General features: G+C 49.5%; 5 protein-coding genes; 4 read left to right on the top strand and 1 right to left on the bottom strand.

Moving 5' to 3' along the window:
• Positions 1–82: 82 nt before the first annotated feature.
• FFUJ_02880 (HUT1-like protein) lies at positions 83–1,429 on the top strand (the record flags this gene model as incomplete). XM_023574663.1 has 3 exons in its annotated part: positions 83–291; positions 350–1,143; positions 1,197–1,429. 3 exons carry the CDS (start codon positions 83–85, stop codon positions 1,427–1,429), a joined length of 1,236 nt encoding a protein of 411 aa, XP_023427977.1.
• A 927-nt stretch (positions 1,430–2,356) lies between these two features.
• Positions 2,357–4,723, bottom strand: FFUJ_02881 (related to dual-specificity MAP kinase phosphatase; the record flags this gene model as incomplete). Its single annotated transcript, XM_023574664.1, has 1 exon — positions 2,357–4,723. One exon carries the CDS (start codon positions 4,721–4,723, stop codon positions 2,357–2,359), a length of 2,367 nt encoding a protein of 788 aa, XP_023427978.1.
• A 1,609-nt stretch (positions 4,724–6,332) lies between these two features.
• On the top strand, positions 6,333–6,662 carry FFUJ_02882 (uncharacterized protein; the record flags this gene model as incomplete). The annotated part of the gene is made up of 1 exon (XM_023574665.1): positions 6,333–6,662. One exon carries the CDS (start codon positions 6,333–6,335, stop codon positions 6,660–6,662), a length of 330 nt encoding a protein of 109 aa, XP_023427979.1.
• Positions 6,663–14,741: 8,079 nt separating this feature from the next.
• Positions 14,742–18,432, top strand: FFUJ_02883 (uncharacterized protein; the record flags this gene model as incomplete). XM_023574666.1 has 2 exons in its annotated part: positions 14,742–16,340; positions 16,534–18,432. The coding sequence occupies 2 exons, from the start codon at positions 14,742–14,744 to the stop codon at positions 18,430–18,432; spliced, it is 3,498 nt and encodes a 1,165-aa protein (XP_023427980.1).
• A 1,001-nt stretch (positions 18,433–19,433) lies between these two features.
• FFUJ_02884 (related to tRNA 2`-phosphotransferase) lies at positions 19,434–20,389 on the top strand (the record flags this gene model as incomplete). XM_023574667.1 has 2 exons in its annotated part: positions 19,434–19,655; positions 19,724–20,389. The coding sequence occupies 2 exons, from the start codon at positions 19,434–19,436 to the stop codon at positions 20,387–20,389; spliced, it is 888 nt and encodes a 295-aa protein (XP_023427981.1).
• Between the last annotated feature and the right edge of the window lie 244 nt (positions 20,390–20,633).

The following is a 20,633-nucleotide window of genomic DNA, read 5'->3' on the forward strand; positions in this document are numbered from 1 at the left end:
CAAGACTTTCTTTCTGGATTACTCACAATCTTTTTATTTACTCACGCTTTTTCTATCTTTCCCCCCCTTAACAGTCCTGGGAATGGCACGCTCTAAGCAACCAGCTATCAAGCGCGAGGCATCCTCAGAGTTCTTCAATAAGACGACTGCAACATGGGAGGATACTGATCGATCGCAAAAGAGCCTTTCCAATGGCAACATTACGAACAAGGTCTTGCCTGTTCCCGCGTCTGCGCAAGAAGCTGGGCTCTTGCAGCTTGTCATCGCTGTCGCGGGAATCTATGCTTCATTGTAGGTTCAGCCCCAACAGCTCCCATGGCCAAATTGCTCATACAGCCTTTGCGGATAGCCTCACCTGGGCATATCTTCAAGAGAAGCTCACTACCAAGCCATATGGTCCCGCCGACGCCCCGGAAGTCTGGCACTTCCCCGTCTTCCTCAACACCATCCAGTCCGTCTTCGCCGCCATCGTAGGCGCTGTCTATCTCTATGCCTCGACGCCCAGTAACGCCGCCGTTCCTCCAATTATCCCCTCACGCCGCATCCTTGGGCCTCTCGCGCTTGTTGCTGTCACGAGCAGCCTCGCGAGCCCCTTTGGCTACGCATCCCTTGCCCATATCGACTACATCACGTTCCTCCTTGCCAAGAGCTGCAAGCTGCTACCTGTCATGTTCCTTCACATCACTGTCTTTCGCCGTCGATATCCGCTGTACAAGTATCTCGTGGTTTCGGCCGTGACTCTCGGCGTGGCTGTCTTCACGCTGCACTCTGGAAAGAAGAAGGGCAGCAAGGTCCGACCTGACGACGCAAGCACAGCATGGGGCCTGCTGTTGCTGGGTATCAATCTCCTCTTTGATGGGTTGACAAACAGCACTCAGGACCATATCTTCCAGACATTCCGACCGTACTCGGGTCCTCAGATGATGTGCGCCAACAACGTCATGAGCACGATTGTCACGGGTGCCTACTTGATCGTCAGCCCTTGGTTGGTCGCTACAGGTCTCGGAGAGTGGTTTGGCATGGACGTCGCTGGCAACGCGGGCGAGCTCAAGGCTGCTTTGGATTTTATGGCTCGGTATCCCGCTATCTGGAAAGATGTTCTCGGTTTCGCTGCGTGCGGTGCCGTCGGCCAGGTCTTTATCTGTAAGTCTCAACCACCCTTCACCATATCAGTATTCCAGGCTAATCATGACCAGTCTACACGCTGTCTACATTCTCGTCCGTTCTTCTCGTCACTGTCACTGTAACACGTAAAATGTTCACCATGATACTATCTGTTCTCGCTTTCGGCCATCGGCTCACTCAGATGCAGTGGCTTGGTGTCGCGCTTGTGTTTGGCGGCATTGGTGTTGAGGCTGGCATCGCGCGACAGGAGAAGATGGCCAAGGAGGCTGCCAAGGCACAGCAAAATGGCAAAAAGGAGCTGTAAATGCATCTGGTTTATTCTCTTTGTCAGTGGGCGATACAATCCAATATGTGTAATGGCTCGAAGGGACAACCGAGGGGAATAAGGAGTATATCATGTGTGAGGGGCGTTTACGGGAGTTGTAAACCGATCTCAACCCCTCCCTCATAGTAATTGCAGACAAAAATGCCCAAGTGCATCTGCTTTGAGTACTCAAACGTCATAATCTGTCACATAGAATAAGCGAGGGTCAATACGATGTATAATCCGTTTGATTAACATCTAGATAAGTACTATGTAAAGCCTTCTTCTTCACACGGTCTTGCTGTACCAAGAACCCTTTTGCTTCCTGGAAAAACGCCGTGGTGCTATAATCCAACACAGTAAGTAACTCGTCTTGTCCTTAGCAACACCTGTACATACACAACCCCTTTCCATGACTGGGTATTTGAGCCCTCCCAATGATTCCCTTTGGGTACCTGAAGCCATACGCCACATGCATTTTGTTGTCCAAAATGGACAAAGCGAGAACCAAAAATAAAACTGAAACAAGAGTGACAAGACGGAATGTCTTTGTCTATATTACACTAGGTCATCGTGAACCCATCTGACGCCAGGCGCTGTGTACTGCTGAAAAAGAAAGAGAGAAAAGCGAATGTTTGTTATGAAGAGGATATAACGATTGGAGAAGATCGGTGACAAAGAAGATGTATTTGGTTATTTGCGTGTCGTCGTGCGGAAGGTTGAGAGACCATCCGGGATCGAGGGTCGGGTGGAGTGCAGTTATAACTCTGCCCTGTTGCTTAAACGCCTCTGAAATGCTGTGGTTCATATTGTAGAATAGCGAATAGGATTTATAAAATCAAAACAATAGCGATAGTAATTCGTCGTACTTCTTCCCTTGGAAGTTGATTCGTTCGACTTGACAGCGAAACACAAGGTTAAGCTTCATCATAAGAGATCATCAATTGATCGAATAATAGGTGTCTCGCCTTTTGTAGGTGGACTCCTGGGATCTGCAACGACCGGTGGTCTTCCGAAGGTCGAGAAAGGGTCTCGAGGGAACATGCCCGCTCGGGGAGAAAACAAGCCTTGGCTTGGGGTTGGTGGGCTCTCGACGAATCGCATCCCAGCAACCTCATGGACATCATGAAGCGGATTGTTAGTCATCGTCTCGGCTCTCGGTGACAATAGAGCATTATCATCCGGGTATGAACCAGGCAGAGTTATCGTTCTCTCCACTGGCGCATCACTAAATCTCATTTCCGACGGTGCCGGGTTAAATCGTGGAAAAGTCATGGTCTGGAAGCCAAGGCTTGCCTGAGAGGGGAACCCAGGCGAAGGTGGAGGCTTCATGATCGAGTCCATCATGGGAGACGGGGCTAGAGTTGGTGGTGCCTTGCCCTGGCTTGACACGGGCCTCTGGGGCAAGTCGCCAAGTTTGAAAGGATCCAGGTGTTCTGACGAGTGCTGCTCAACCTCGTCTTTCCAGGTGCAAGTTGGGGGCGCTGAAGCAGGGCCGGGTGAGACCGGTCGGGGCCCAGGTGTTGAATTACCGCGAAGTCGATTCTGGCTCGGATTCAAGTGCGAGTCCTTCGACTCGTCGTTCTGTGTTGGAAGAGGAGCAGTCTGTGGCTCCTTGGTTCCAATGTCGATAGCATCAACAGAGAGTGTGATTCTATGCTTTGAAGGGCTACGGCCAGGACGGGGACGGTGTGGCGGTAGCGCCGTTCGCTTAGTTGACACCTCCTTTTGGAAATCCTGCAGCGAGTACATGAGTTTCATGTTCGGGCTGATCCATTGGCTCTTTGCTTGAGCTGCGTAGTAAGCATCATTCACGGTGAGATGCGGCTTCTGGAAAAGGCCGTAGGCAATGATCAGACTCGCAGATCGACTGGCGCCCTGCTGACAATGGACAAGCACACGTTTGCCAGCTTTTGTCCGTTTATCAATAACATCACACAACTCCATAAGATCCGGCGCAATGTCGGTATTGTGGTCCCAAGGAATATGGATGTATTCAGGCTCTTTAAACTGAAAGGCCTTTGGTGTGGTAGGTGTGTCAGCTGAATCCTCCTGGGGGTATTCCCAGGCTGTCATGAAGCTGGCTGTGGACACAGCAGTATCGGGGATGGGACTTTCAATTCCAGAAACAGGGCGTCGCATAGACTGGAACGGCGATTGCGATGATTCATGGGCCACTTTGCGAATCTCAAAAGGGTTGCTGACTTCGCGAGCGCAATTGATGACTACGTCAAACCGCGATGCTTCATCAGCCGTGGGTTCGGAGTAGAGGAAAACATTGTCTCCGTAGATCGCAATTGGCCCATCAGGGTAGCCTGGCGTCTTCATGTCCTCGTTGTTCTCGTTATCGCGGTAGGGGTCATCATCTCGAATGGCCATCTGGGTACGAATTGGCGAATCTTCCTCAGTAATCGCAGAATGGAAGGTTGGTTTCATACTCGACTTTGTGGGTCGCAATACTTCTGAAAGTCCGGATTCGTTTCTTTCCAATACCTTGGGGAAAGTCATACCGCCAGGTGGACCGAAGGTCGCGGACTTAAGGCCGGAAGACATGTGAGGTGAGGAGCAAGAATGCTTAAGAGCTCGACGCTGGAGCATCGGCATGGCTGGTGAGGGTGGGACCTCCAGGGTGGTCTTATGGATCAAGTCAGAAGTATTGGTCTTGAGACTCAACTGGCTAGGCTTTCTTCTCATAGCAGGAATCGTAGGTTTGATAAATGATGGAGAAGAAGGCTCGGAGACCAGCGAAATGTTTGTCGTTGAAGTCGAGGCAACGAATGGGGGTTGGATAGAAAGGCCCTTCATATTGCGGCCTCTTCGAGGTGAGGGTGATGTCATTGGTCGCTGCAGCCGAGGAGGCTCACTCAACAGAGTAGTGGTGGCTGTGCTGCTGAGATTGGTAGAGAGGTCGCCGAAGCTCGTGGCAGGATAATTGTTGAGGGGAATAAGATTCATAGGAGAATCGGGAGAAGACGAGGGAGACGCATCTGAGAGGGGCGAAGAGTCGGTTGTAGACAAGGTCGTTGTAGGTGAAGAGTCTGCCGACTCGGAGGTCTGTGTCGATGTGCTATCGTGATGCTTGTGTGTTGGGTCGACAGGCATCATGCTAGGGCCAAGGCCATGTTGAGGAGGAGCACCCAGCACGCCAGGTCGCTTTGGTTCCATGTCGACGAATTTGGTGTCCATGAGTGTCACAGTGTCCTGATCTGCCATGGTCTCGGCATCCAGATCAAACACTGTCATAAAAGGCGGTATTTGATCTTCGTACACTCTTCTGTCCGTAACTGAAGGCATGTTTTGGTATCCGCTTGGCGATCTAGTGAGTCAAGTCTGCGCCAGGACGTGGAGTAAAGCGAAGCAGATGCTGAGGGACAATTATAGTCTCTAGTCCGCGTACCGGGTATGATTCGAGTGTTTGATCAGGGCGCTGAAACACCAGTTGGCTTCCACCTGGGACAAATATGGTTGAAATTATGTGAGTACGTGCAGAGGTTTGTAAATTGGCCGGTCAGAAATAAATAGTCCGGCAAGAGAAACGAATGGCTTCGCAGGTCGCGGTGCGATCGAGAGCAGGTCAAGTCGGTCGTTCGATGGGTCAGCGCAGCTGATCTTGTCGCTGAGCGTACCAGTAGTGGGTAGTGTTCAGTAAACGCACGCAAGTTGCTCGACTTGGTAAATGAGGGAGACAAGCCTCGCAGTGGACAGTGGTCTCTAGAGAGAGAGAAAAAAGAAGTTCTTGCTCAAAAATAAATCACAATTTGGGCTTTAGAAACAATCGAGAAAGAAGCTACTGCTACTGTCGAGTCTAGCGGGTAGCAGGGAGAATAGTCCAAGGAACAGGCCCAGAGAACTTATGAGACAACAGGCGCTTCGGCGATAGGTAGTGGCAGGGCAGGGCAGCGAGTGGCGCTGTCAGAGTCGCGAGATCATTATTTCCCCTTGATGAGGGAGACCGAGCCGTCGTGCGAGAGAAGATGTTATATCAGGCCGGAGCGTAGTGGTCTGAAGTGAAGTAGAGAGTAAAGGGAAGGGCGAAGAGAAGAAGATGGAAATTGAAATTGAAGATCGAAGTGACAAGAGGAAGTGAGAGAAAGATGAGAGGAAGAGTAACGAGTTGGAGGGGAGTGTATTAGCTCTGGGGGAGAACCGGTTGAGGGGTGTGAGTTGCAAGCAAGCGCTACCTGAGGACAGTGTCTTTCAAGGATATTTCATACGGTACCGGTTATGGGTGCCTCTCTCAGGAGCCCAGGCCACCAGGGCAGTCAGCTGCCTGGTGGAGGCTCAGTGCCCTGTAAGAGAAGAAGAACCTGGGCGTGCTGCTGGCGACATAGCAACGGCAGTATCTCAAAAAGTCATCGAGGTATCCAGTCCAATCCGATCTGTTAGCGACTAATTCAAGACCTCTAGTTCTTTTAACAGCGCATCGGCGGTAAAAGGAAAAAAGGGTGTTTTGTTTTCGTGTTATGAAACAAAGTATCCGCCCGTAGCAAGCGGCAGCACCTACATATGCGCTGTGTCGCTTGTTGGCGGTTGCGGCCATATATGGCAAGACGCAACTAATGTAATGTAATGTACTGTCATGCCATGTCAGGCATGCTTCTGGACAAGGTGAGAGGAGACCTGAACTGGAAGCCCCCAGGGAAACGTGACATGGCAACGCCCAAGCAGTGTCAGCTCCATGGACCCTGCAATGGTACAGGAAGCAAGAATGGTATACGAAACATGCACTAGGGTTGACGATGCTTGGAACCAGTTTCGGTAAAGGTCATTGATCATACCTGTGTGTTCAATTTGCCATGTTTGCTTAAAATCGTCTCCGTGAGAATAGTTATTGAGTTGCTCAATAGTGTCATCTTGACTGGCTGAATCCAAGCCCTGCTTCATATGTCACTCCCTTGCCAATATGGCTATGGCTACAATACCCAACCATGAACTACCTACAATAGGTAATGTGTCGAGCGGTGTCCAATGGGAAAGAAACATCCGAATCGCCATAGTCGCCCTAGGACATCGATTCTCAGGTCAAGGCCGCCCGTTGCAAGACCCAACTGAACTGGATTCAATGAGCAATCAATCAATCTTACAGATCGATCTCCAACTCTCGCTTCTCATCCTGCTAACGTACAGTAGGCTCCTCTCTCACTTTCACTCAGAAGATGAGCAAAAATGGGGCGAGCACCTCAAGGGCGCTACAATGAACCACTCAGAGCTCCTCTTTTCCGTCTTAAGTTAGCCACGGCCGTAGAGTCTGCTTTGTGAGTGGAGGGTTCGCTGCACGAAACGCGTTCAGGATCCTAAATATAGACCTCGTGCAGCACTCTGCAGCATGGAAGGCGCCTACAGCCAGCCAATCATATCCCCATTGTCCTATTTGGGGACTAGAGAATTGCAGAGCAGGGGGGCGGGGTGCGAGGTTGAAACGCCAGTACAGGGCCGAGGGTTTAAATTTAACCCGCAGGTGGAGAGGTACCTCCTCTCCAGCAGTCGAAGCTACACTGTGCTGACGAGAGCGTTTGGGTTGCTTGTTCATGTGCAAATGCGGTACAGTCGAATGGGTTAGTAATTTGCTAAAGGACAAATGGGGCTATCTGAGATCTTGACGGGATTAGGAAGCGATGGGCAAGTAAGAAGACAATCGAGCCAGTCGGCGATGCATCTAATATCAGTCAGTCCGTCAGGAGTTGAAGACAAGAACTGACTTCCAAGATTCCAACGTTGAGGTACGGTACACATGCACATCATAAGGTACTAAGTCTACCCTTTCGTCATCCAACCTCCTCAACTCAATTCCAAACAACTTTTCCGTGACCTGTACTGTTATTACCTTACTCCGTACCTTATTAAGCTTCTATCCTCCAACCTCTTGTTATGTAGGGCTGCAGCTCTTCATATCGTCTTATAACTGGCTGGATTATAGTACCAATTAAACTTATTCAGATAAACCATACTCCGTACATATAATTCTTTGGCACTTATCGTCTCAACTCTGCTGCTGGTGCACGCCACTCCGTAACGCTGTCGCCAGTCCGAGCAAAGGCAAAAAAGCGTGGCCTGACCCCGGCCCCTTGGCCGTGATTCGGCCATCTGTTGGCGGCGTCACAGGCGGGCAAGGGGCCTTCTGTAACCTCCAACATCCAGGTAACCTCTCTGCGACTGTCAGAGATAGGCGGCTCAGTGCAGAGACGGGGGCAAAGGGGTGTCCCCTGTTCCTCCACCGTCAACTAACGTTACTGCGCCTGTTGCCGTACGGGACCGGCCCAGCCTGGCTACCTGGGTTCTGGTTCTGGGTTCTGGGTTCTGGGTCCTGGGCCCTGGGAAGAAGTGCACTGGCTGCGGTCTGGCTATGGCTACGGTGTTCGCTGGCCGGGCAGCAGAGTGTCATACAAATTGGATACGATATCGATCGAAACGCGACAACCAAGTGCTCGGCTCGCGTGGCCTGTTGTTTATTAGGGTTAAGTGGCCGTCGGAGTTGAGCTGTCTGGTCTCGTGGCTTAGCCTCGGTTGGTTTGCGCCACTGCGGCGTCTCCAGTTTTGGGAGACATTTCTATTCTTGACCAAGAACACGTCAAGTCATCGGAGGCCAACTTGAATGGAGAATAAGAATGGATTTTCAGAAGTGAAAGCTGACACATAGTACTAATCCAGGACTATTGGCGTTAAAGTGGTGGAGACTTTTAAAAAAGAGATTAACGACTGACGACTTGGACTCAAGATGTGTTATAATACGAAGGTTTATTTATATCGAGCTGAGAACCACATCACAGTCCAATATTGCAATGAGTCAAGTTCCTTTTTGCCACTGTTCTGGTCCATTGTCAAAGCACGTAGGTGCCTTAGGTCAAGTTAGGAGTTAGTTAATGAGAATTTGAAAACTGTGTCGGAAATATTTCCCATCGGTATGTGAAAGAAGCAGATCCAAGCCGAGCTACCCAAGCTACCAAGCTCTTCGTCCGTCTCCGTCCATCTCCATTCATCCACAACAAGTTCAGCCACCAATTAATTCAACCATGTTCAGAAACAGACCGGGCCGCACTTTTCCTCCTTAGCCTCCTCTAACGGCAGATCAAATGGCGCCAAGCTACAACAAGAGTGGCTCACAATCCGAAACCCCTGGCCTAGGGAATGAAAAAGCGGGAAAGTCTTGAGCCCCATCGAGTTTCAGCTTTTTTTTCTAACGCTTGCTCACTCACCTACCAGATGCATACATGCAGTCAGAGGAAGCCCAAGTGCCCAAGGGGAAGAAGGAAAATTCAGACCGCTAGACAAGATTGGCTGCATCGGCTACTGGCTACTGCACGTCAAATTGCCTGGACTATATGGAACCAAACCTCCAATGACATCCAATATCGAGTTGGGTCCCTTCTTTTTTTAAGCTTGCGCTTGCAGGCTTCTTCTTCCAAAACTCGTGGCTTTCTGCGCTAGATGTTGATCAGCAATCTACCAAGTTAATATATCCCTTATTATTACCCCTGCAGGGTTTGTTAATACAGTCCCATCATCTCCTGCCGTTTAGGAAATCGCCTCTGGGAGACAAAAGAGGATTCCAACCGTTCCTTTGATGAGGTGAGGTGAGGTGTTTGGTTCACCTGAATGTTGCAGCATAGGATAAGGAGTACTTCACTGTGCCTTGGTTACTACACAGGGCTGTCTGATCCTGCTGGGAACCATACCTTAGTCTGCATCCTCGTCGCTAAAACTACACCTTTACAAGACCCAAAAATAAGACGGGTCTTGATCTGAAACGAGACTCTCCATTACAGGGTCGCTTCGCCCTGGACCGCGCAACTCTCGATCACCATTTCTATCATCATTAATAACATCATCCCGCACATCTCTCTCCTATCCCCTGACTCCTGATATCCAGGCGCTTGGACTTGGACTTGGACCCGGAATGGGCGCTCAATGTTACAATTCATGAGTGTCCTCGAGGTTCAGCAAAGTTGCAGAATAGATGTCTCTTTCTTTGTAGCAAGTCTGTGCAATTCCGTCCCAAACTTGAACTAGCCCTGTCAGTAGTAACTACTTCTAGGATTCAACCCGAGTTTGTTATCAGTCAATTGCATCGTACAAAGTCGTTCTCATCTCATTATACTACCTTGCAGACTGCATAGCCGCAACTGCGCTTGTTTCAAGTCAATGGCTGTGCTGTCTTGTATTGCCGCCGGTTCAATATCTACCCAGTCACAGATTCTTGAAGCTGCAACTCGCTCGCCTGTGAGTCTCGGACACAGCAAATTTGTGACGAAAGCCTCATATCTCCAGGGCAACTCTTGATTCTCGTCCTTGTATCACGTATGGCTAAGTAATGACTTGAAACTGAGGCTCCGGTAGCATCAGTAGGGATCTGTGATAGAACTGGCCTGTTTCTCTACTATGTACACCGTGCTTCTTTCTCTTGAAAAGTATACCTCATATAAAGGCAGGTCTCAGTTCGATGCTATTGATGACCTCCGTCCTCCGTCCTCCGTCGTGTCTCGACCGTCTCGCACGTACATAATACGGAATGCCGGTCACTTAATACATGGGGATCCGACTCTACGCACTGTAGCTGATATATTGAGGTGACTGATTATTTCTTCATAGTGAAACAAGGATATGGTCCCGCGTTTGTTTACGCATGGAATGGCATCGAAACCTAATCTTCGTCCGCGTGTGAATGGATCACTTACGTGGTATCAAGGAGATATTCCCCAGGATCATATGGCACTGTCAAAGATAATAAACGCTGATTCTTGGCCGGTCCGTTAGAGAAGTATATCAGGTGCAACGATATTTTTCCGTGCATGGGTATATCGTTGTTTGTTTCAGGTTCAACGTGAGCACGTTACCGAGGAACCCGATCAAGTTTGGGACTCGGAGGTGTTCTACTTAAGCTTTACTAGGTCTTGTCTGATGAAAATTCTACTACCATGATTTCATGTGATTTGGTTACTTGCTCCTTGTGTGACTATTTACTAAAGGATTATTCTACATACTAAGTCAGTAAACAACTATGTTAATGTACATAAGCAGATAGGGCCTTTATGTTTCCTTGTTGGGTTTAGTCGATACCAATAACTCACACCAGTATGAACAACTTCGTGTTAAATTTGGTCCACAGCATTAGTATCATACATGGTTATTGTGAGTTCTGCCATTGCCATGGAGGTTATGGGTCTCTAAATACACTTCTGTCTCAGTCTAGAAATTCAATGGTCAAGGGGAGACGATGCTAATTGGACGATGCTAATTGAACGATACATGGAGCTGGAGTTGTGTTACAGCATTTATCTTCTGTTTCTTGGTCACCATAATCATTCATTTGTTGACTTACGCCAGGCTAGGCAATCAAGGCAACTCATGGCAGAGACACATTATAACACTTTATCTTCTTGAGGATGCTTTCGAAGTTACCTTGCATATAATTCTATTTTTTTTTTTCCCTTACCGTCAGCCTTATGAGGCCATCGAGCTTTTAACTTTTCATACAAAGGCATAACCAATGAGGCCCCTATAGTTGGCCCGTATCTCAGAAGTCAGAACCTTATAAGGTTCATCTGCCTCAGTGGCGCAATTGCTGCCTTGACCAAACAGTATTAATACCGCCTGGCACGTGACCAATCGACCTTGCGTCTGAGAACAGATAAAGTGATATCAGTGAAGAAGCAGTGGTTTAAACTGGGGGCATATGATTCTATATATACTATGATTGGTATGATAGTTAAGACAGATATTCATTGACATTACTTAGTCCTTATGTATCTATGATATTCCCAATATCATCTGCGTTTAGGGTAAGCTACACAATTTTCTTTTCATTATCCAGTATTTGTTGCCTGGAACACTACAGCTATAACAGATATGCTTTGGCTCGGTATTGTTCTTGCTAAATAGAGCTGTTTTGTAATTGAGAAGGGTTTTGGAGTTTGTTGATGCGTGCTGGTATTGTTTGAATGGAAACATCACACCTGTGACGGGAATAATAATTAACCACAATCAGACATTTATACCACTACACAAAGCATAAGCGATATCAACAGTTCAAGAAGAGCGTCACATGTGATATGCAATCTCTACATGCACAATCTGAGCATTAGAAAACATGTATCAAGTGACAACCAAGACTATCGTTAAGCTCTAATCGAGCCTAGTTACCCTATATAGTAGTATTGCATCAAAGAGCACAGCTTCATAGGTTAGTACTTTCGAAGCAACACGGGAAATTGATACTTCAAGGGGTAGAAACTACCATTCTACCTCTATCTGTCTAATATTACGACAAGAGCACCGAAGGATCACTGACATGAATGGATGAAGTAGACCGGTGAATGCCCTTCGGCTATATATCTCCATGCTATTCCCTGTTCGGGGCACTTGAAGTGCTTAGTCCGGCTTGTTGGATTTCTCCCTCATTGAGTTTATCAACAACACCACCAAACGGACCTAAAATGCAAAAGGAATATCATATGTAGCTAGATGGACCGAGTATTAGATACAAATAGAGTGGAATGATGTATACTCTGGCCTATGGCATTAATGAGGATCCGTATCCTAGGTCTCTTTGTCTCAGCGTTAGACTTACACTTTAACATGAGGACGCCAGAGGCACCGTGGCAAAGCAAAACGACCACAACAAGACGAGTAAGACCTCTTAATAGGTTCTTTACAAGTTAAGAAAGTTACGATAGAGGTGCTGTTGTCCTAATAGCAACTTTCGCTCCTGTCACAGTCCTTTCCAATGCAATGGATGAGGGCTTCAACTCCGCGGACAGGAAGAAGCAAAAATACATAGATCTGCACCTTCAGCAAAACAGCTAGCCAGCCTTTATATTGCAGGAATAATAGGCGAGCCGTCGATTACGAGGAGGAAAGCGCTCGTTGAGGGTATTCAGAGGATTGGACAAGGGGACACCCTTGCTCGCCTCAACTACTACATATGGCGACAACAGAGAGGGAGCAGAAATTGAGCGAGGCGAGAATGGTTCGCGTCAACAGGGACTTGTTCCTTGGGCGTTTGCTAGCCATGTGGAACTCCGCGCTACGTGGTACTGAAACCGTTGATCATAGCAGTTCAGTATACACATATCATGCTAAGAGACACTTATGCGAAGCGAATGCGCCTTAGAAATTATGGCTCAAGATGAAAACATGGCAGCTTATTTAATAACAACCAACCAGCTTATTTTATGTTTGCTTTGTGCCCCTTGACACTGCGTCAAAAATGTCAGTATCGAAGGATGAGAGTGGCGCGATGCAACGCAACCCCAGAGAGCCTCTGTTTCAGCACCAGGATGGAGATAAGTTAAGGGCTGTGGTGTTTACGGCTATCCCTCGTTGAGCTGAACCAGCCTCCTCGAGCCACGGGCTGGCCCCTAGTGCATGGGTTTGCTACCATATCCGACATCCGTTTACCGTTAGGTCATCGGGTGGTTGATTTCAACGGTGGTCTATGCTCTACCACTAAATAAATGACGACAAGGGAGGTGAGTTGCATTCCCGAATGGACGATGGGGGAGCCGATATCCGCAAAGGGATTGGGTTTGAGACTCAGACTGAGGATTAGGAGGCATGCTTAGCCGTAATTCGAAATGGCCCAATCACCCAAGGACAAGACGAGACGAAGCTCAGGCCAGTCGCGGGAATGATACATCTGCGGCCCGTAAGGTTAATAGTATAACTGTTATCTTTAACAGACACTGACACATCACGGATACCATGTCTGGAGAAGCAAAGTGATGTGATATGTATAAACGGAGAGCATATGCTGGGAAAAGGGGCATGAACATTGCTCATAAGGTAGACTACCGACCTGAGGTAAGGTACCTTAGTACCTTAGGTGACTACTTACCTATGCGTTCTGTACCTGTGCGCGTGGTAGGCTGTACTCCAGAAACTGCCGGGTGTGCCTCAATGCAGCAGATGGTTTGTCGGTTACTGCAACACAGCATCAGATGTCAATGTCAATGAACGACGGCGTCTAGGTTCGCTGCAGGCTCGGGGAGCATGCCCTCAAAGTCTCAATTGCAGATCCAACAAACGAACGTCCCCTTGTCCCCTGCCCCTTGTTCCTTGTCAGAAAAGACCAGGCTTGTTGATGTGCTTGCTGCAAGCCAGAAAGATGGTTCCGGTCTCGTTTGTGCGAGAACTGCATCCACCGATTCCACTCTGGTTGCCAGGGTTCGCAGATTCGAGCGAGTCAATGAAGCACGCACGCAAACGATGATATCGTCGTGTGCTGATATGGATGTTTCAGCAATTGGTGACCATGGCTGCATTTGAGGATGTGATTGAGGCCTTTCCTTCTTAATAGCCCATCATATAAACAAAGTTTCTTCCACTCATCGGCAGTGTTTTATATCCATGACAAGGAGGCCAAGAGTTTAACCGTGTGCCTTCATCCTTTAAATCTCTGCTCTTGAGTAGGTCCCCTGTTTAGTTTGCTTGCCATCCATCCATCCATTGCTTGCTGTTGTTGGATCGAAAAAGGGACCGTCCCGTCCATCCTGGATCTTAAAGCCCTTGTCGACGTCTTGCTCCTCTCGTCCCCTCTCGTCTGGCGAGGTCAAACTACTAACTTAGTAATTATTCAAACATTTTAGAAACTCCTCCTCTTCTTTGTCTCGCCTTTGCCTTGCTCGCTCTACCTACCTTTTCTCCTGATCTCATTCTCATTCTCAGTCTTTTCCTCAATCCCATCCATTGCTCTTGGACGGACACGTCGTCTGGGTTCCCATCGTCTTCCTCTTTATTGGGCAGCTTGGGCATACTCGTCCCCTCACCTACACCGACTTCATCTTCTTTCTTTCCTTGTGTCTGCCAACATCACTCTCGTACTTAATTCCCGCGGTTTCAGCTCACATCATAATATCGTATTAGCAACCCAAACCCTCGGCTCCTCTCTTTGTTTCAATCTCTGCAAACTTCACTTCCCCAGGTTTCCTCGACGACGTTTCTTTGATCCTTTTCGCTCGTTTCGGAGGAACCCGTTTCGCGCGCTCCAAGGACGCCGCTCTGACAACCAACCGCCAAAATCCAAGGCCTCTCGAGTCATAGGCATTCGAGTGTCTTAGCCCATTGTTCTTTTCTAGGAGACGACCCAAAACTGAGACGACCACTGCCGCATGCAATCATTGTAATAACTAATACGTGACGACTTGGACATTTTCTCAGTTGAAAAGCCTTCTCAACTCATCAGGATATCCTGTGCGAAACCAATCCTCCTCAACGAAATTCTCCCGCGGCGAACCTGCGAGACTTTTCGCAGTCCATTGACGTCGTATCTGTGTGCAAGCACTTGCTGGGATGCTCTAATGCTCCGGCGGCCGAGACCATGACTGTAAAAGGCGGTTTCACCAGTGCGGGCCAGCCAGGCCCTGACAGTCAGCATCAGCATCAGGAGCCTGCGTCTGGGAACATGCCTTTCCCTATGGCCACAGCTGATCTCCAATCTGACGCTTCCTCATCTACTGTCATTGCCCACGCAGACTCGCACCGGCAAAGCCACAGTTCTTCCAAGTTGCCCGCTTTCCGCTTCACTGACCGGCGAAGCAGCAGCTGTGGAAGCGTGCCCCTAGCTCATAAGGGTGACCCCCTGTCCCTTAGCAGCAGCAACCAGTACAACCATAACAGAAACCAAAATCTCGATTCGAGAAACAATAACAAGGACGGCCGCACCGACGATTACCTTGACCACAAACCGACTACATTGGCGTCGGCAACGGTAACGGCATCAGCCTCAACACCAACCTCACCACTCGCCAATACTTTGAATAGTGCATCAGCGGCGCTTCCTCTGCAGTCTTCAATTGTGCCGCCGATTGTCTCACACAATTCAGACCCCAGCACTATTACTCCGACTGTCTCAGTCGCCCCGACCACAGTATCACCTGTATCAGCAGAACCAGGCCCAGTGCCCCCCCCGAGCGCTACTGTTAGTGGACCATTGACAGCGCCCGACCCTGGCACAGCACCAGCAACTCTCGCGACGACCCATTCTCACACTTCTCACCCGACAACGCATCACTGCGACGAAAAACACGCTGTCTCTGCATTAACATCTGCGCCTGCATCTGCATCTGCGCCAACAGACCCATCAACGAACACGGCATCTTCATTCTCGCAGCCCAACGAATCCAAGTCATCCTATGAATCTGACACCACGCTGCTCTCACAAACCAATTCCAAGACGTCCTCGGTTCATCCATCGTCATCGGTGATCCAACTCTCGCCTGGGGTTAAGCGTCCCGCATCTTTTGAAGCACATGCACCTGACGCGATCTCCCCGCATCCTGCTCCTCCAACCTCCAAGTCTCGAACTCGGCGACCACTGGTGTCGCGAAGATCGACTGCTGGCACCTCTTCCACTGGCCCACCACCTTCTTTGAACTCTGAGCGCCTCCAAGCCATCGAAGCCGCCCAAGAAGGTCAATCCACTTTTCCCTCCTCAAGTGACAATTCACCTCAGCAATCGCCGTCTGGCCAACGCGAATTAATTTTGCCCAAGACGCTGTCCAGAACCAACTCAGATGAGAGGCGAGCATCTGCCTCCCATCGCCCTCCCGTTTCGTACCGACCGCCTCTCACCTCCAATAGTAGCACTGATTCATCGCCGTCAACCGCTGTTCGTGTTCCCCCAATTCGATCATTCCGATCTTCAGGCTCCCGCAAGAGCCTCACTCTCGATATGAATTCGAGGCCGCGCTTCCACGACTCTGGCGACGAAGTCGAAGACACTAACCATGACCGTACCCTGCGCGCCTTGGAGGGCAGGGGTAATGATGATGCACTTCGGTCAGCTCCTTTAGCCTCAAGCCGCCGTGGCGCCTTCGATAATGAAGATACTGGCGACGTTTTCCTTAAGATTGCCAGGGAAGAAACTTCCCAGCGTCAAACAGATGAGCAATCCCAAGAAGATACCCGCAGCGTAGTGGTAAGCTCACTCCTTCTATCGCATCTTACTGTCTCGCCATTTTTTATGATGCCGGCTATGCGCTGTGTATGGCGCATGGTCACTCGGGCTGTGCGGAACTTTTTCTGTACCCACCACGTATTCAATTGCTTGCTTCTGGAGATATAACTCGACTTTGACCTGTCCTAGCTCTGAGGCTAACTTGCATACCTAGTCACGATCAACGCGATTTACGCATCGAAGACCGTTATCCTCCGTAGTCCCTATACATCAGCCTACTTCGCCTCCCAGGGTTCGGCGCCGGCTTTCTGACCAACAAGACACTGCGCGGTCACGATCAAGAGGCTACGAAGACGACCGTGCCACTGAAATTTCTCGCATGTCAACTTATCGCACACTGCCACGAGAAAAAGCAGCATCTGCGCATCCTGGAGAAGATACAGGACGTCTGCGAGGCTCGACCTCAACCATGCGCCCGTCCCCCGTCACACCTCGATCGATAGTTTTTCAGGAACCTAGTTCCGAAAACTCCATGTATTCTCGTCGAAGATCCTCTGTCACGGACAACAATGTAAGTGGGCAAAACCGAGGCTCTGCGTACAAGTTCATGGGTCATGGCCACAACAAGACGTACAATTCCTCCCCTCTAGTCCGGTCATTCGATTTCCAACGTCAAGCAAATCAGGAGGCTGGCAACGGGGCTGAGGGAACGGAATCGACTTTGTCGAATACAGCCCCCTCCACGGTATGGGACGAACTAGACGACCTCAAATCAAGAATACATCGACTGGAACTGACTGGTAAGCTGCCTTCGACTTCCGGCGCCGCAGTATCGAGATTATCAGACGACCGACCGCCGACGGCGACTACTACAGCCACAACTATGTCTTCTTCTCCCAAGCGAGTTGAGAATGGTCATCAGAACACGAATGCCGACGCCGTTAGCACCACGTCCTCCCACCACCGAGAGTCACATTCCATCCTTCAATCTGCCCTTGCTAAGTCCAAGGTTCTACTCGACACGGAAGTTTACCAGGCACTAGAGTCTGCTGCTAACGATGCCATGGCACTCGCTTCCATGATGGGAACGCCCGGCCTACCTGGCCCCATTTCGAGCGGCGCCAGCACGATAGGCTCTAACGCAACTGTTACTGATCGCCAACTGAGACGAAAGGCCGAGAGTGTGTGTCGCAGCTTAACGGAGCTTTGCCTCGCATTGGGTGAGGACGCTACCCAGACACGTGTACCGCGGCAGTCAATCGAAGTCCCACCACCTGCTCAGAATGACGCGCCAACTACCCCGACGATCGGTAAAACCTTTAGTGGCTTTTCTCAACGGCGACAGAGTATTGGGAGAAACGATCAGGGTGCCGCCAAGGAACATCTTACCAGTCCCAGGACTCTGTCCAAATTTGAAGAGAGAAGACTCAACATTCTTAACGGTAGTTCTCTACCTACTACATCACGTGTGTCCAACTCGATACCATCGACACCGATCGAGCCGATCTCGAATCGGCGTTCTTCACTTTTGGTTTCCCGATCTCGCCGTGCTGGTACCGAAGAACCTGATGAAGGCAGGAAGTCATCGCTTCTTCTAAGAACCAGAAGAGCTGGTACTGAGGAGCCTGATGAAGGCCGTAGAACATCTTTATTCGTCCGCAACCGTAGAAACACGGTTGGTGAAGAAGGCGAGGAAGAATCAAGGTTCCGAGCGCCTTCTCGAGCACCTACTGAGCTTGGCAGTACGATACGAGTTGTGACGCAGGATCAAACACCACAGCAGCAGCAGCAGCAGCAGCAGCAATACTCACCATCAGCTGATACCACATCTGCCATCCCGCGCCGGCGTTTCGTTTCGTCGAATCTCGGTGTGTCTAGGCTGGCGACGCCATCAGTTAACACAGCAACACCGCCTCGAAGATACATGGAGAGACCGGCACAGCAAGAACAAGGTCATGGGGCTGTTGACAAACTTGCTGAAGAGCGTGCACAACGCTACACCTCTCTTGGGCAAACAACCATGGTCAATCGGACCAGTAGTATGATCAGAAGACCCAAACGGGACAGCATTGCGTCCGCCAATCCTTCTGCAGCTGCTGGCAGCTACAGATGATGCCAATGACCAATGACTTTGATTGATTTAACGACTGTACAACTACCTATATATTACGTTTCGAGCGCCGGACGTTGCTATTTATATACTTTATGTTTGCATGGGAAACAGCTTGTTTTTCCTGTTCCCTCCATTGAATCTTATCCGGCTCGGCCGAATGATTCATGGTGATTGTTGGGGATGACAAATTACATTATCGTTCTTGTTTGACGTACATACACTGTCCGTAGACAAGCTCATTTTGCTTGAGAGGACAGCATCTTTGCAGGGAGGACAGTGTTATGGTGTTTGGGAGGAGGTTTGCTTTCTGAAAACGGCGCACGAGGAGCGACCACGCAAGAAACAAGACAGCCTGGGCTTTATATCTGTTTTGTATCGGGTTGGCAGTCAAAAAGACATCAGGATAAGCATGTGGATACCGATTTATTTTAATGTACGATGTGGCTTGGTCGCGTATGACGGCTCTTTGTTACCCTCTCTTTGATTTTGACCTTGGTGATGTCGTTGTAAGAGGCTTGTGAGGTGAAACAAACGGACGCATGCCATTTGTTTGGTGGCAGTACCAAAGTTTAAGCAACAACTTTGCGCTAGAGTGCCTGATGGATCTGAGTCTGTTAAAAGACTCAATGTGTATGTTATTTCTCGCTGCGAATGGTCTGCTTGGCTACATGGACACGGATGAAGTTGAGGCAGACTTAGCACCCCCTCCTACCTAGGAGGTAACTAACGTAGAGGCTGAGTCAGGCCGAAACGGGAGATGCAGGTGAGGCATGCCGTCTATAAGGTCGGCCCCACTGGATTCTCCCAAGAATTCACATCTTTTGACTGAGTGAATGGGACTTCGACTAATGTCTTCTATCGCAACACCTAAAATATTAAAAAGAAGCATTTTCCCTCTCATCTTTTCGACTTCCATCAAGCCACGTTTTCTACCTCAGAACTGTTTCACTGCACATCAACCACCTCATCACACCTTATTTTCACAACGCAAACACGGCATCATGGCTGACGAGGCTCATTTCGATGTTGAGGACAAGATGCAGATCAGGCCCCCAAGATCAAGAGGAGATAGGGGACGAGGGAAAGGCGGTGGTGGTGACGGCGGCGGCGGCCATGGAAGAGAAGTGCAGGTGTCGAAGGCCTTGTCCAAGCTCTTGAGACATCAAGCAGCTAATGCTGGCATTCAACTCGACGATGAAGGCTACGCGCCCTTGGATGCTGTGGTACGGGGGACCTAAATCCGCCTTGAATATTCATCCTTCGAACAACACTTGCTAATTCTCTCATGCAGCTCGCCTGGGGCCCTTTGCGATCTTTAAAGGTCACGTTCGACGACATCCAGCCCATTGTCACTTCCAACGACAAGCAACGGTTTACACTCAAGCCCAACCCCGTCAAGAACCCTTCCCTAGATACCAAATCTACCACACCAGCCGATTATCTCATCCGTGCCAACCAAGGTCACTCCATTAAGCTTGAGTCAGCAGCTCTTCTGGCGCCCGTCACACTAGAGGACGGTAACGTCCCTGAGCGTGTCCTTCACGGATCCTTCTTTTACTTTTGGCCACAAATCGTCGAGTCCGGCGGCCTCATGCCCATGAGTCGTAATCACGTCCACTGTTCAACTGGAACGCCCGAGGAAGGCGTCGTTAGCGGGATGCGTAAAGATGCAGAGCTGATTATCGAGATAGACGTTGAAGCAAGCTTGAAGGATGGCGTGAAGTGGTGGCTGAGTGACAATGGAGTGTTGCTGACGGAGGGCGACGAGCAGGGGGTTTTGAGCACCAAGTATTTCAAGTTGGTGACGGGCCGCAAGGTCGATGTTGGGGTACTGTGGCAAGACGGTCAGTGGATTTCTGATCTACCAGCTGGCTTGAAGATAAGTCCTCCGCTTGGAAAGGGGCCTCGACGGGGTGGAGGAAGAGGAGGAAGGGGTGGTAGACGCCGAGGTTCGTAGATATCAGAAATCATCCCAAAAGCGTCTGGTTTATAGAGACAATTTGATGAGGCGGCATACTAGGACTATCTTGATGCACGTAACCGTCACTGGAGACAGAATTATTACAATGACTCAACGACATCCACTTGGTCGAATCTTCATTTTAGTCAACTCGATTCACACTATCGCCAACTTAGGAGCAAAAGAGCCTATAACAAATCGGCTATCAATAATAGAGTTAGACCAGCCTCGGTGCAGCAAG

This window comes from Fusarium fujikuroi, chromosome FFUJ_chr03, assembly GCF_900079805.1.
Source record: "Fusarium fujikuroi IMI 58289 draft genome, chromosome FFUJ_chr03".
Taxonomy (NCBI): domain Eukaryota; kingdom Fungi; phylum Ascomycota; class Sordariomycetes; order Hypocreales; family Nectriaceae; genus Fusarium; species Fusarium fujikuroi.